Source organism: Microcaecilia unicolor, chromosome 11 (genome assembly GCF_901765095.1).
Source record: "Microcaecilia unicolor chromosome 11, aMicUni1.1, whole genome shotgun sequence".
Classification (NCBI taxonomy): Eukaryota; Metazoa; Chordata; class Amphibia; order Gymnophiona; family Siphonopidae; genus Microcaecilia; species Microcaecilia unicolor.
In genome coordinates, this window is record NC_044041.1 from 63,797,804 (window position 1) to 63,810,976 (window position 13,173).

Below are 13,173 nucleotides of genomic sequence, written 5' to 3' on the forward strand. Positions count from 1 at the left end.
GATTGGCTGCTTTGCAACTCTTCTTATCTAAAGAGTTTGCAAGTTTCCTCCTAGATAACTGCTGTATTTTTCTGTCCTTTGGTTTAACACTCATTTCTCCACAGGTCAGTTGTTTACCTTGCTAATATTGGAATATCTGGGAGTGATATTCGACATAGTCTTTAGGAAGACATTTCTTGCTGTTGCTCCTTCACACCGATTCACATAGGACTGATTCTACTTTCCCTACCAGGTCCTGGGGTCTGGGAGTAGGTGTGGGTTCTGGGTGAAATGGCCTCTTATCTGGACCATTCTTCCATGACTCAGATTCCATCTTAGACTACTTTTGTAGTCCTTTCTCTACTGTTGATCTGGATCTATCCAAGCCCATCTCAGCCATAGCTGATGGATTCAGCAGTGCCTTCTCTCTCTGCAACTCGTATACTGCTAGAGCATTCCTTACCTGTTTTGACAGATTTCGGATTCCATCCAGGAATCCAAAAGACACCGCCTCCTGAATTTCCAGATTTGGAGCTGGGCTGTCCTGTCTGGCAGGTTTCTTGTAAGCCTGGAGTTAGGCGTTGACCCGATGGCTGTCTTTGGCAGGCACAGCCCGTCGTGGACTATGGTTGCACCTCATGGTGGCAGGGTCAGTTTCCAGCTATGACTGGTTCGACTTCTGTTTTGAGGCAAGCTGTGATTTAGTGAGCACTTTGCTCAGTTGGGATAGATCTGGGTGCCTGAAGGACGCAGTGTTTTCCTGCGGTCAGCTCTACCCATTCTTTCTGGTTGGGGCAGGCTTTCCCTCGTTTCACAGTTAACCTGATATTGTCATACAGTGTAGTCTGGTATTATCAGAGATTCTGGTTCAGCCCCAGCAGGTCTCTGAGCTCCTGTCTTTGGTCTATTGAGATCATTCTATTGCTGACGACACCTGTCATCTGAAGTACCTGACCTCAAAGGCCCTGTTTTTGGTGGCAGTTACTTTAGCATGCAGGGTTAGTGAGCTCCTGGCTCTAGTAGCTGATCCACCTTACACAAAATTTCATTACAATAGAGTAGTGCAGCGTATGAATCTGAAGTTCCTTCTAATGGTAGTTTGAGTTCTGTCTTAACCAATTACCTTGTGTCTTTCTATATTTAGAGCAAGTAAATGTTAGTTGAATCACAACAAAAGATCCATCAGACGTTCCTTGGCTGGGGGGGGGGGGGGCACTCACCTTTTTCATTGACATGAGAGACATAAATTAGTTTCAGTGGGTGTGTTGGGGAGAGGTGTTTGGTGCTTTGTTCTGGTAGGGAGAGATGCTTTGTCTTGTATCATGGTGGGATGATTGTGGTCCAGGGGAGAGGGATTGTAAAATAACTGTAGCTTAATGGAGGAAAGGTATGAAATGCGATTTAATGAAAGTGATGTTGTTTTGGGGGTGAAGGAAAAAGTGCCATATGTGATGACTCTGTACGGACTGCCATCAATATCGGCTGCTTATCATTGTTTTTCAGCCCTTGCTATGGGCCTTTGTGTAGCCATGATCGCTTTTGTCCGTTTGCCAAGCCTGAAAGTTTCCTGCTTACTACTCTCTGGGCTGCTAATTTATGATGTCTTTTGGGTAAGTTACGTTTTAATTTTTTTTCATTTGCTTTTAATTATTTACAACCACTTTGCCAACTCATCTGGGAGCTGTACTTTTGTGTCTCTAGCTTGGTTGCTGTCATTGTAATGGCTGGGCTAAAGGACATAAAAAGAAGGGTTCTGACTGAATGGAGGAGTGGCCTAATGGTTAATGCAGTGGGCTTTGATCCTGGCAACCTGGGTTTGATTCCCACTGCAGTTCCTTGTGATCTTGGGCAAGTCACTTAACCGTCCATTGCCCTAGGTACAAAAACTTAGATTGTGAGCCCAGTAGGGACAGAGAAAGTACCTGCATATAATGTGTACAGCGCTGTGTATGTCTAGTAGCGCTATAGAAATGATTATTAGTAGTAGATTGACCTGGAAGTTCAGAGGTGCAGAAAGAAACTTCCAAACCAATAAAACTAACCTAAAACATGCCAATTTGCATATACACTTGGCTTGTATCATATATAGAAAAGGCTTCTGAGCATGCAGAAACAGATCAACTGCTACACAATTTTAGTTTTGTCTATAATCTTAGGAGCATTTTAATTGAATGTTGTTATTTGTAAGACATTACAAATTTGTCTTTTTTTCTCTGTTTTCCATTTTGTCCCCCTAGTTGGGCATTTTTTTCTTGTTTTGGATTTTATATTTTCACCAATTATTCAGTGTTGATTGCAGCAGGTCCCCCCCCCCCCTTTTTTTTTTAATAAGATTGACTGACTTGCCTACTCCACTTTAACACTAGAAATAAATCTACTTATTCCTCCCCCCCCCCCTCTTGCCAGGTAGGGTAAACCCCCCCCCCCCCCCCCCAAAAAAAAAAAAAAAAAAAACTCTACCTCATCTAAATACTGATCCATATCCTGGTCTTAAGTTGACATATTTTGAGCATATGCTGCCCTGCAATGGCAAAAGGAAGCAAGTGCTTCATAAGCAGTGTGGGTCTCGGTAAAACTGTGTATATTTAGCTTGTATGTCTTCATTTTCTATCAGGAAGTCCTCTGACTGATCTCATATCTTCAATCCTCAATAATAATCTCTCAGGTTTCAGACCAGTAACTTGCTTGCCTTATTGCCAGCCTCGGAACAGTTTTGCTTGATCAAAGTTAGCTGATAATGTGTTTCTCTCGCATCCATGACAGATCAGTCCAGATGAGTGATTTATGTCCCCCTGCTAACAGATGGAGTCAGAAAAACAGCTCAGAGCTGACTTCACTCCCCTCCTATAGAGGGCTGGTGCTGCTTTCTGCGTTTCAGTATTTCTGACTCCAGCAGATAGTGCAGACATATGTGGCCTGCTGCAACAGTTGGAGTAGGCTGAAGAGGCCACTCCTGGGAAGGCTGTAGGCTCAGATTCCTGGTGGAGCACAGACAGCATCCAGGTGATGCTCAAGCAACAACCCTTGGGAGTGGATTTTCTTCCTCCTTTGGGAACAGATTAAAGGGTTAGGATTGATCGAGGATGGTCCACAGAGCCCAGGTGTGCTAAACCTGGTGGTATTGGGTACTCCTGTTCTCTCCCCAGTCCCTATAGGAGTTGTAGCTGTGTGCAGTGCCTACTGTCCTTCTATCCTGCTTTTGGGAGGAGGTCAGAGATAATTTCTTGAGTGCCAGTCTGGAGAAGGAAGGAGGAGGGAAAAAATAGCCTTCAGTGCAGTCTCTTTAGTTTGCCTCCTGCTCTGTTATGCTACTGTCATATTGGGATTTGGTCAGGGAGTCTGAAGTGATCACATTGCTCCTCTTTTCCTTGATTTTTTTCCAGTATGTCTTGGGGAAAAGGAAGGTAACACTCTGTAGGTAAATCATGTCAGTTCAGCGTGTCTTCTAATGAATTTGGCCTTGCCTGGGAACAGGCAGGCAAGCAGGGAATCTTCTTCCAGTTGCATCCAGGATGTCCAGAAATAAAAGGAGATGACAAGCTATGGGTAAGTCATGGCAATTTAGCATGTTAGACTTTGCGTCTGGCCTGGCCTGAGACCAGGCAGGCAGGCAAGCAGACACCAGCTAGGGGAGTGCAATCTGCGTTCTTCCAGTTGCTTCTAGAATGTCTGGAAATAAAGGGACGTGATATGCTGCAGCTAAGTTATAGCAGTTCAGCATGTCAGTTGGTGGATTTAGCCTGACTTGTGAGCAGGTAGGCAAGCAGGCACCAAATGGTGGGTGCGATCTGTGGAGGTTTGCCACCAAACCAAAGATTAAGCTGGAGAGGTTCCCCAGATTGAGCTGTAGCCCCTGTAGTGTGCATGGAGCAAGACCTGGTCAGAGTTCCTATTTTGAGCGATCTCAGCCCTTTTTATTACCACTTTCCAAAAATACATAAGCAAAGTACTAGATGACCTCCTTTAGCAGCACCTTCAGATTCCGTTTTAAGCCCTTCCTACCACGGGTTGGCTTTGGCAATGTGTGTGATTCCAGAGGATTCTGCTGACTGGAAAAAGAGGAGGGAGGAGATAGTCGATTCAACAGACAAAGGGAGATTTCCTCCTCAGAAGGGGATAATGCCTCAGTGGGGAGGTTGTTTAGGAGAGAAAAACTGATGATCCTTATTTTCAAAGGCTTGATCTCCGGGTGGGTCTCAGATGGGTCAGGAGAGGTGTTTTGTCACCTAGCTAGGTGGGCTTTAAATGTAAAATCATAATTAGAGGGAAGCATAACATTGCAGACAGATTTAAGTCTCTAGTTAAGCAATTGTTTTAATCACATTGGTCTTAGACACAGCCTTTCCAACAATAGAATCAGCAAATTGCTCCAACAGGGTTCAACATTTATACTGAGCATATACAAAATTACATTAATACATGACCCCACAACAACCCCCCAGCCAACCGCCCCCCCCTTGCTGAAGTTATTCCCGCCCCTCCCCACAACCCTCCCCCCAATAACCACCTTATCTAATTGTACCTAATTCTTCATGATCCTTTTCATATTTATTCTATTTGCCTGTTTATATTAAATCATTTTTATTGAAAAGACAAAACATTTAACTGAAATATAGTCAACAAAATTAAAGTTTTTCTTTATATTAGCCATCCCTCACTTTCCCTCTCCCCCCCCCCGATTTCTCAGCACAGTGTCCATATGGTACTATCTGTTGCCGTAAGACCTTGGTTCTTATGGCCCATATGACAGACTATAACTGCGTTTCCATCCCCTCCCCATCTCAAACCCCTCCCTCCCCCTTATTGCAAAGTTTACATTGGCATCACATTAATAACGGTTTACAAATCAACTACTTCATAAAATATTTTTAAGTAATGTTTATTGAATGAGCAAGTATGACAGCAATAAGAAGTTAATATACACAGTACACAATAATAGTAATATACACATGCTGTCAAATGTAAAATTACAGTTTCTTAAATTGTTGGTTTAGTTTTCATCCTAGTAGATTCCCCCCCCCCTCCCCCCCCAAATCTCATACCCCAAACACCCCTCACCCCACCCCAAAATGCAAAACAAAAAAGGCTAGCCTCAGCAGTGTTCTTACACTGGAGCCAGCCCAAGAAACTACACAGGAGACCAGAGGAATTAATAATTGAGAAACCAGCTGCATATCCTATGGTGCATTTGACTCCAAACAAGTTCTCAGATTTTCTTATATGATGTTCACGTCCAGGATTTCTGTATCCCACTCTGTATCTTTCAAGAACCATCAAAGCAATAAACCAAATTCAGCCATTGTGTCGATGATGGGGAAATGTGATTTCGCCCCTGAAGTATACATTTCCTAACCAAAATGAACAAGTGGTAAAGAAATTGCATTTCTGATGCAGTAGTAGAACAGCGAATAACTGAGCAGTGATGAAATAAAAAAGTTGAGGGTGAAATGGAAGCTTTTAGCAAAAACTTCTGATGGTATAACAGTGCACACTCTCCCAAAAGCTTTGAATAGATTCACAGGCCCAAAATAAATGGCCCAATGTAGCTCCACGAGTACCACATTCAATACAAGTGTCAGTAGTAGCAATACCAATTTTTACCACTCTGTCAGGTGCTATATAAGCTCAAAAAACAAATTTATAAAGTTAAGATTAGCATTAACCACTTTAATGGGGGTTTTCAAAATTAAACCTTTTAGTGTAACAGAGGTAACTTCTACCCCCTAATCTTGAGTCCATTTCTGCGCTGTTATCCAGAGAAGGAGGGGTCTGTTTAGCATGTACCTTCTTATGATAGAAGGAAAAATCGGTCTTCTCTTTTTTAGCAAGTAAATGAGCTTCCTCAGTTTGTTCCACTGCATGTTCTGTTAACCATTGAGCATCCAAAGATTGAACATAATTCTTCACTTGTAAATATCGCAACTGCTCCATAGAATTAGTTCCAGGGTCAACTCACAAATGAGAGAGGGGTTTTATAATAGCTATAGAATCTAAAACGTGTTGAATATGAGACACCACCCTGTGCCCATAACTGAAACACCCTACTAGTAATTTCCACTGGAAACACTGCATTCCCCCTAAGAGGTAGACAGCATGTCACAAAGCAATTAATCTGATTAGGTTTACACCATTGGCCCCTTATGAAATTGCTGTGCCTAATCCTCAGGGCACATCTTTGTGAAAAGGAATGTAAAAATGCTTTTTCATGCTCTAAGGGAGTATAATATTTATTTTGAAGTCAATCATGTATCTGATGCAAATGTCAGGCCTTACCATAAAGATCTAAAGTAAGCAAGGCCAATTCTCGTTGAATTGAACAAGACGATAAGTGAAGACGGAACTGTCAGCAGTCGTTGTCTAGGGATGTTCCCGGGTCCAGTTCACAGAGGCAGTGGTTTCATAGAGGCAGTTGGGTCCAGTTCACAGAGGCAGTGGGTTCCCAAAGAATACACAATCCACACAGGTTTGGATCTATATATAGAAAGTATATTGTATGTACATATGTAGGCTCACAGCACTTAGTACAGGGAAATAGTACAATCTCTGTGTGTGTTTAGATGGGAATCAATGAGAGAAAGATAAGAATGGGGGGGGGGGGGTGCAGATAAAGAGAAAGAGAGAGAAGTGTCTAAGAAAGCAGAGCCATGTGCTCTGGGAGAAAAAGCTTTGGGGTAGAGTTGGGGAAGAAAGGGGGGGCCAGAGCTGGGGCTCTGGTGCAGAGAGAAAGACAGAGAAGAAGTGAGAGCAGAGCCCTGTGCTCTGCTTTATATATCTCAAATAACCTCCCAGCCTTTGATTTCAGCTTTCTGAAGTCAGGAAGGTGACCATTTTCACAGGTTGTACCTTTGAAGTTCTTAGTTCTGGAGACTGTCTGGCTTCCTTTGTTCTCAAGCCCTGCTCCCAGATAGGACAAAAGGTACGTTAATTGTGACAGGCAGCTGGGCAACATTTGGTCCATTTGCCATCCTTAATTATTCCTGAGGGAGGGTGGGAGTTAACAGAAGTCAGAAGCTGGTTTAATATTAATCTAAGTATGTCCAGCAATCCTGACAGGAACCAGTCCCGTTGACCACTCCAAGTTAGCATTCAGTGAAGAAGGCACTTCTCTTATCTGAGAAGAATGAAGTTAGTTTGCATTGCCAGCGATGGGAGCGGAGATCAGCCGAGTGGGCCTCCACCCGTCTTGGCTGGTCCCACTGCCCAGGGCCATCTGGACCGAACCCTGTCAGACCAGACCCCGAGGAGACGCGGAGACTCCACCTCCTCCTCGTCCGTGCCTCGGAGCGCCGATGACGGGCATCGGAAGAAACTGGCCAAGAAGCACCGTCATCGGTTGCCCCCGGAGCATGAGACTGGAAGCTCAGGGGCATCGAGAGACTCAGCCCCTAAAAAGCGCCAACGCTGGGAGGAGCGCTCCCCTTCCATTGAAGAGGTGTTGATGCACAGGTCGTCGGGCACCCCGGTACCGTCTCCTGGACCCGGACAGCTTCGAGTATCGATGACTACACTGGCTCCCCAGCCTCTCCCGACAGCGGCCCTGGATGAGTGTCTCCGAGCCATCCTCCCAGGTATCCTGGAGGGGCTGTTGCGCCAGGCTCTATCGGCACCGGGGGTGCTTGCGCCCTCGGCACCGTTGTTGGAAGCGCCGGCTGGCTCTGGCCCTGTGATGCGGCCTTCGACCGCCACTCAGGTGGACTCGACGTTGATGGAGGGAGCTTCGTCCCCGCTGACCCGGGTGTCCACCTCTCGGCACCATCGCTGAGGACGTGGTTCCTCGGGGTCGAGACGGGCCCGGTTGCGAACTGAGATCAGAGAACTCATGTCCGACACCGAGGAGGAGGCCTCGTGGGGGGAGAAGGAGGATCCCAGATATTTCTCCTCCGAGGAGTCTGCTGGTCTCCCCTCCGACCCCACGCTTTCACCGTAGAGGAAGCTCTCGCCTCCAGAGAGCCTCTCCTTTGCCTCTTTTGTCCGGGACATGTCTGTGAGCATTCCCTTCCCAGTGATCACTGTGGATGAGCCGAGGGCTGAGATGCTCGAGGTCCTCGACTATCCATCACCACCTAGAGAGTCTTCCACGGTACCGTTGCACAATGTCCTGAAGGAGACGCTGCTTCGTAACTGGCTGAAGCCCCTATCTAATCCCACCATCCCCAAGAAAGCAGAGTCCCAGTATAGGGTCCACACAGACCCGGAGTTGATGTGGCCTCAGTTGCCACATGACTCAGCGGGCGTGGACTCTGCTCTCAAGAGAGCCAAGAGTTCGCGGGATACCGCCTCGGCGCCCCTGGGGCGGGAGTCTCGAACTCTGGACTCATTTGGGAGGAAGGCCTATCATTCTTCCATGCTCGTGACCAAGATCCAATCATACCAGCTCTACACGAGCATCCACATGCGGAACAATGTGCGGCAACTGGCGGACCTGGTTGACAAGCTCCCACCGGAGCAGTCCAGGCCCTTTCAGGAGGTGGTCAGGCAGCTGAAGGCGTGTTGCAAATTCCTGTCCAGGGGTATTTGACACTTGTGATGTTGCATCCAGAGCCGCTGCACAGGGTATAGTGATGCGCAGGCTCTCATGGCTGCGTGCCTCTGACCTGGACAACCAGACTCAGCAGCGGCTGACGGATGTCCCTTGCCAGGGGGATAACATTTTCGGTGAGAAGGTCGAGCAGCTGGTTGAGCAGCTCCATCAGCGGGAAACGGCTCTCGACAATCTCTCCCACCGGGCACCTTGAGCATCCACCTCCACAGGTGGACGTTTTTCCCGGGCCCTGCGGTCTGCACCCTATGCCTACAACAAGAGTAGGTACAACCAGCCGGCCTGAAGGCCTTCTCAGGCACAGGGCCAGCCCCAGCACGCTCGTTCCCGTCAACAGTGTGCAACCAAGCAGGCCCCTGCAGCTCCACAGCAAAAGCAGGGGATGGGCTTTTGACTGGATCCATGGGAGCATACTGCCATAAACGTGCCCGTGCCGGACGGCTTACCAGTCGGGGGGGGGGGGGGGAGGTTAACATTTTTTCACCAAAGGTGGCCTCTCATAACCTCCAACCAGTGGGTTCTCCAAATAGTGCGGTGCGGGTACACCCTGAATTTGATCTCCACTCCGCCAAATTGCCCACCGGGAGCTCAGTCCTTCAGCACCCACCACAGGCAGGTACTTGCAGAGGAACTCTCCGCTCTTCTCAGCGCCAATGCGGTCGAGCCCGTGCCACCCAGGCAGGAGAGGCAGGGATTCTATTCCAGGTACTTCCTTATGGAAAAGAAAACGGGGGATGCGTCCCATCCTAGACTAAAGGGCCCTGAACAGATATCTCGTCCGAGAAAAGTTCAGGATGCTTTCCCTTGGCACCCTTCTTCCCATGATTCAGAAAAGCGACTGGCTATGCTCCCTGGATTTAAAGGATGCTTATACTCGCATCCCAATACTGCCAGCTCACAGACAGTATCTACGATTCCGTCTGGGAATGCGGCACTTCCAGTATTGTGTGCTGCCCTTTGGGCTCGCCTCTGCACCACGGGTATTCACGAAGTGCCTGGCGGTGGTTGTGGCGTACCTTCGCAAACTGGGGGTGCATGTGTTCCCTTATCTCGATGATTGGCTGGTGAAGAGCACCTCAGAGGCTGGAGCTCTTCGGTCCATGCAGTGCACTATTCAACTTCTGGAGCTACTGGAGTTTGTGATATATTACCTGAAGTCCCATCTCCAGCCAGTCCAGTCTCTCAAATTCATAGGAGCTCTGCTGAATTCACAGACGGCTCATGCCTATCTTCCCGAGACAAGGGCGCAGAACCTCCTGTCCCTTGCCTCCCGGGCCAGAACGTCCCAGCAGATCACAGCTCGGCAGATGTTGAGACTCCTGGGCATATGCCCTCTACAGTCCATGTGACTCCCATGGCTTGTCTTCACATGAGATCAGCTGAATGGACTCTAGCTTCCCAGTGGTGTCAGGCCACAGGGAATCTAGAAGATGCCATCCGCCTGCCCACCAGCTGTCGCAATTCGCTGTGCTGGTGGACGATTTGGCCAAATTTGACCTTGGGATGCCTGTTTCAAATTCCTCAGCCGCAAAAAGTGCTGACGGATGCATCTCTCCTGGGGTGGGGGGCCCATATCGATGGGCTCCACTCCCAAGGGGTGTGGTCCCTCCAGGAAACGGGTCTTCAGATCAATCTCCTGGAGCTCCGAACGGTCTGGAATGCGCTGAAGGCTTTCAGAGATCAGCTGTCCTTCCAAATTATCCAAATCCGGACAGACAATCAGGTTGCAATGTACTACATCAACAAGCAGGGGGGCACCGGATCTCGCCCTCTGTGTCAGGAAGCCGTTGGGATGTGGCACTGGGCAGGCCAGCACGGCATGCTTCTCCAAGCCACGTACCTGGCAGGCGTAAACAGTCTGGCCGACAGGCTGAGCAGACTCATGCAACCGCACGAGTGGTCCCTCCATTCCAAGGTGATACGCAAGATCTTCCAAGAGTGGGGCACCCCCTCGGTGGAGCTTTTCGCCTCACAGACCAACCACAAGCTGCCTCAATTCTGTTCCAGACTGCAGGCTCACGGCAGACTAGCGTCAGATACGTTTCTCCTACATTGGGGGGAGGGCCTCCTGTATGCGTATCCTCCCATACCTTTGGTGGGGAAGACCTTACTGAAACTCAAGCAAGACGGTGGCGCCATGATCCTGATCGCGCCCTTTTGGCACCGTCAGATCTGGTTCCCCCTTCTTCTGGAGTTGTCCTCTGAAGAACCGTGGTGATTGGAGTGTTTTCCAACTCTCATCTCGCAGAACAAGGGAGCGCTTCTGCACCCCAACCTTCAGTCTCTGGCTCTCACGGCCTGGATGTTGAGGGCGTAGACTTCGCTGCCTTGGGTCTGCCTGAGGGTGTCTCCCGCATCTGTCTTGCTTCCAGAAAAGATTCCACTAAGAAGAATTACTTTTTCAAGTGGAGGAGGTTTGTCGTCTGGTGTGACAGCAAGGCCCTAGAACCTCGTTCTTGTCCCAGACCCTGCTTGAATACCTTCTGCACTTATCGGAGTCTGGTCTCAAGACCAACTCAGTAAGGAACCACCTTAGTGCAATTAGTGCTTACCATCATCGTGTGGAGAGTAAGCCCATCTCTGGACAGCCTTTAGTCATTCGATTAATGAGAGGTTTGCTTTTGTCAAAGCCCCCTGTCAAACCTCCTGCTGTGTCATGGGATCTCAACGTCGTCCTCACCCAGCTGATGAAACCTCCTTTTGAGCCACTGAATTCCTGCCATCTGAAGTACTTGACTTGGAAGGTCATTTTCTTGGTGGCAGTTACTTCAGCTCGTAGAGTCAGTGAGCTTCAAGCCCTGGTAACTCATGCTCCTTATACTAAATTTCATCATAACAGAGTAGTCCTCCGTACTCACCCTAAGTTCCTGCCAAAGGTGGTGTCGGAGTTTCATCTGAACCAGTCAATTGTCTTGCCTACATTCTTTCCCCGTCCTCATACTCGCCCTGCTGAACGTCAGTTGCACACATTGGACTGCAAGAGAGCATTGGCCTTCTATCTGGAGCGGACACAGCCCCACACACAGTCCACCCAATTGTTTGTTTCTTTCGACCCCAATAGGAAGGGGGTCGCTGTCGGGAAATGCACCATCTCCAATTGGCTAGCAGATTGCATTTCCTTCACTTACGCCCAGGCTGGGCTGACTCTTGATGGCCATGTCACGGCTCATAGTGTTAGAGCCATGGCGGCGTCAATGGCCCACTTGAAGTCAGCCACTATTGAAGAGATTTGCAAGGCTGTGACGTGGTCATCAGTCCACACTTTCACATCTCATTACTGCCTCCAGCAGGATACCCGACGCAACAGTCGGTTTGGGCAGTCGGTGCTGCAGAGTCTGTTCGGGGTTTAAATTCAACTCCACCCTCCTGGACCCGGTTTTATTCTGTTCAGACTCCACTCCCAGTTAGTTGTTCTTCGTAGGTCAATTTTTGTTATGTCCTCGCCGTTGCGAGGCCCAATTGACCCTGTTTGTTGTTTTGAGTGAGCCTGTGATCTAGGGATACCCCAGTCGTGAGAACAAGCAGCCTGCTTGTCCTCAGAGAAAGCGAATGATACATACCTGTAGCAGGTGTTCTCCGAGGACAGCAGGCTGATTGTTCTCACCATCCCTCCCTCCTCCCCTTTGGAGTTGTGTCTTTCTTATTCCTTTGCTTGTCATTTAACTGAGCGGGAGCGGTCGCACACGGGCGGGAAGACGGCCGCACATGCGCAGTGGGCATGCCCTGCGTGCGGGACCTCCCACAAGACTTTTCTTCCGGTTGGAGGGGGCTGCCGCGGTCACCCAGTCGTGAGAACAATCAGCCTGCTGTCCTCTGAGAACACCTGCTTACAGGTATGTATCATTCGCTTTATTTATTCATTAATTTATATATATCCCACCTGTCTAAACATTGAGTGGGATACAGTCATCATTCTTTGTAGTTCATGCACATCAGTTCTCTTATGCAATCCCACTGAACACCAGAAATACTAAACTAGTTCAGTAAAAGTCACATTTTTAAAATGTGTGTTAAATTTGTGAATTTTCAGAAGGTTCTGTTCCATTTGGATCTTGCATTTCAAGGTATTCCAAGGCTTTAACTGCAGCTACTGAGAATGTTCCTGCTGAAGATTGGACTTCACTAAGGGGTCCTTTTACCAAGCTGCACTAAAAAGTGTCCTGCGCTAGTGTTAGCACATGGGTTTTCTGTTTGCTGCGGCCATTTTTAGTACAGCAGTAAAATGGCCAGATCACCATAATTTTTTAGTAACAGCCACATGCTAATTTCCCTCTTAGCATGTGGCCATTACAACGGGAATCCTTACTACCACCTGTTAGGAAGTGGTAAGGGCTCCTGTGCTATTCCTGTGCTTATTGGGTAGCACACAGTAATGTGCCCACGCTACCCAATTAGCTCAGGCATTCCTACTGTCTGCCCATGGGAATGAAAAACAAAAAAAATTTTCCAGAGTGGGATTAGCACATGCTGAGGGGGAAACTACTGTGGGATGCCTCAGCACGTCCCAAGGTAGTGCCCTTTTAGCATGCAGTAGGCCTGTGTTAGGCCTATTGTGCCTTAGTGAAAGGGCCCCTAAGTTTCCTAATCAGTGGCAAGACTATGGGAAAATTTTACAATACATGGAAATACATTTAAAAGAAATAGGAGGAAATATT

At 48.1% G+C, this 13,173-nt stretch overlaps 1 protein-coding gene across 1 annotated transcript in view; it reads left to right on the top strand.

Moving 5' to 3' along the window:
* SPPL3 (signal peptide peptidase like 3) overlaps positions 1–13,173 on the top strand; it is a 238,318-nt gene that overhangs the window by 181,216 nt on the left and 43,929 nt on the right. Inside the window, exon 7 of the mRNA XM_030218725.1 lies at positions 1,483–1,589. Within this exon, the coding sequence (XP_030074585.1) occupies positions 1,483–1,589 (107 nt within the window). The remainder of the gene's footprint in view (positions 1–1,482; positions 1,590–13,173) is intronic.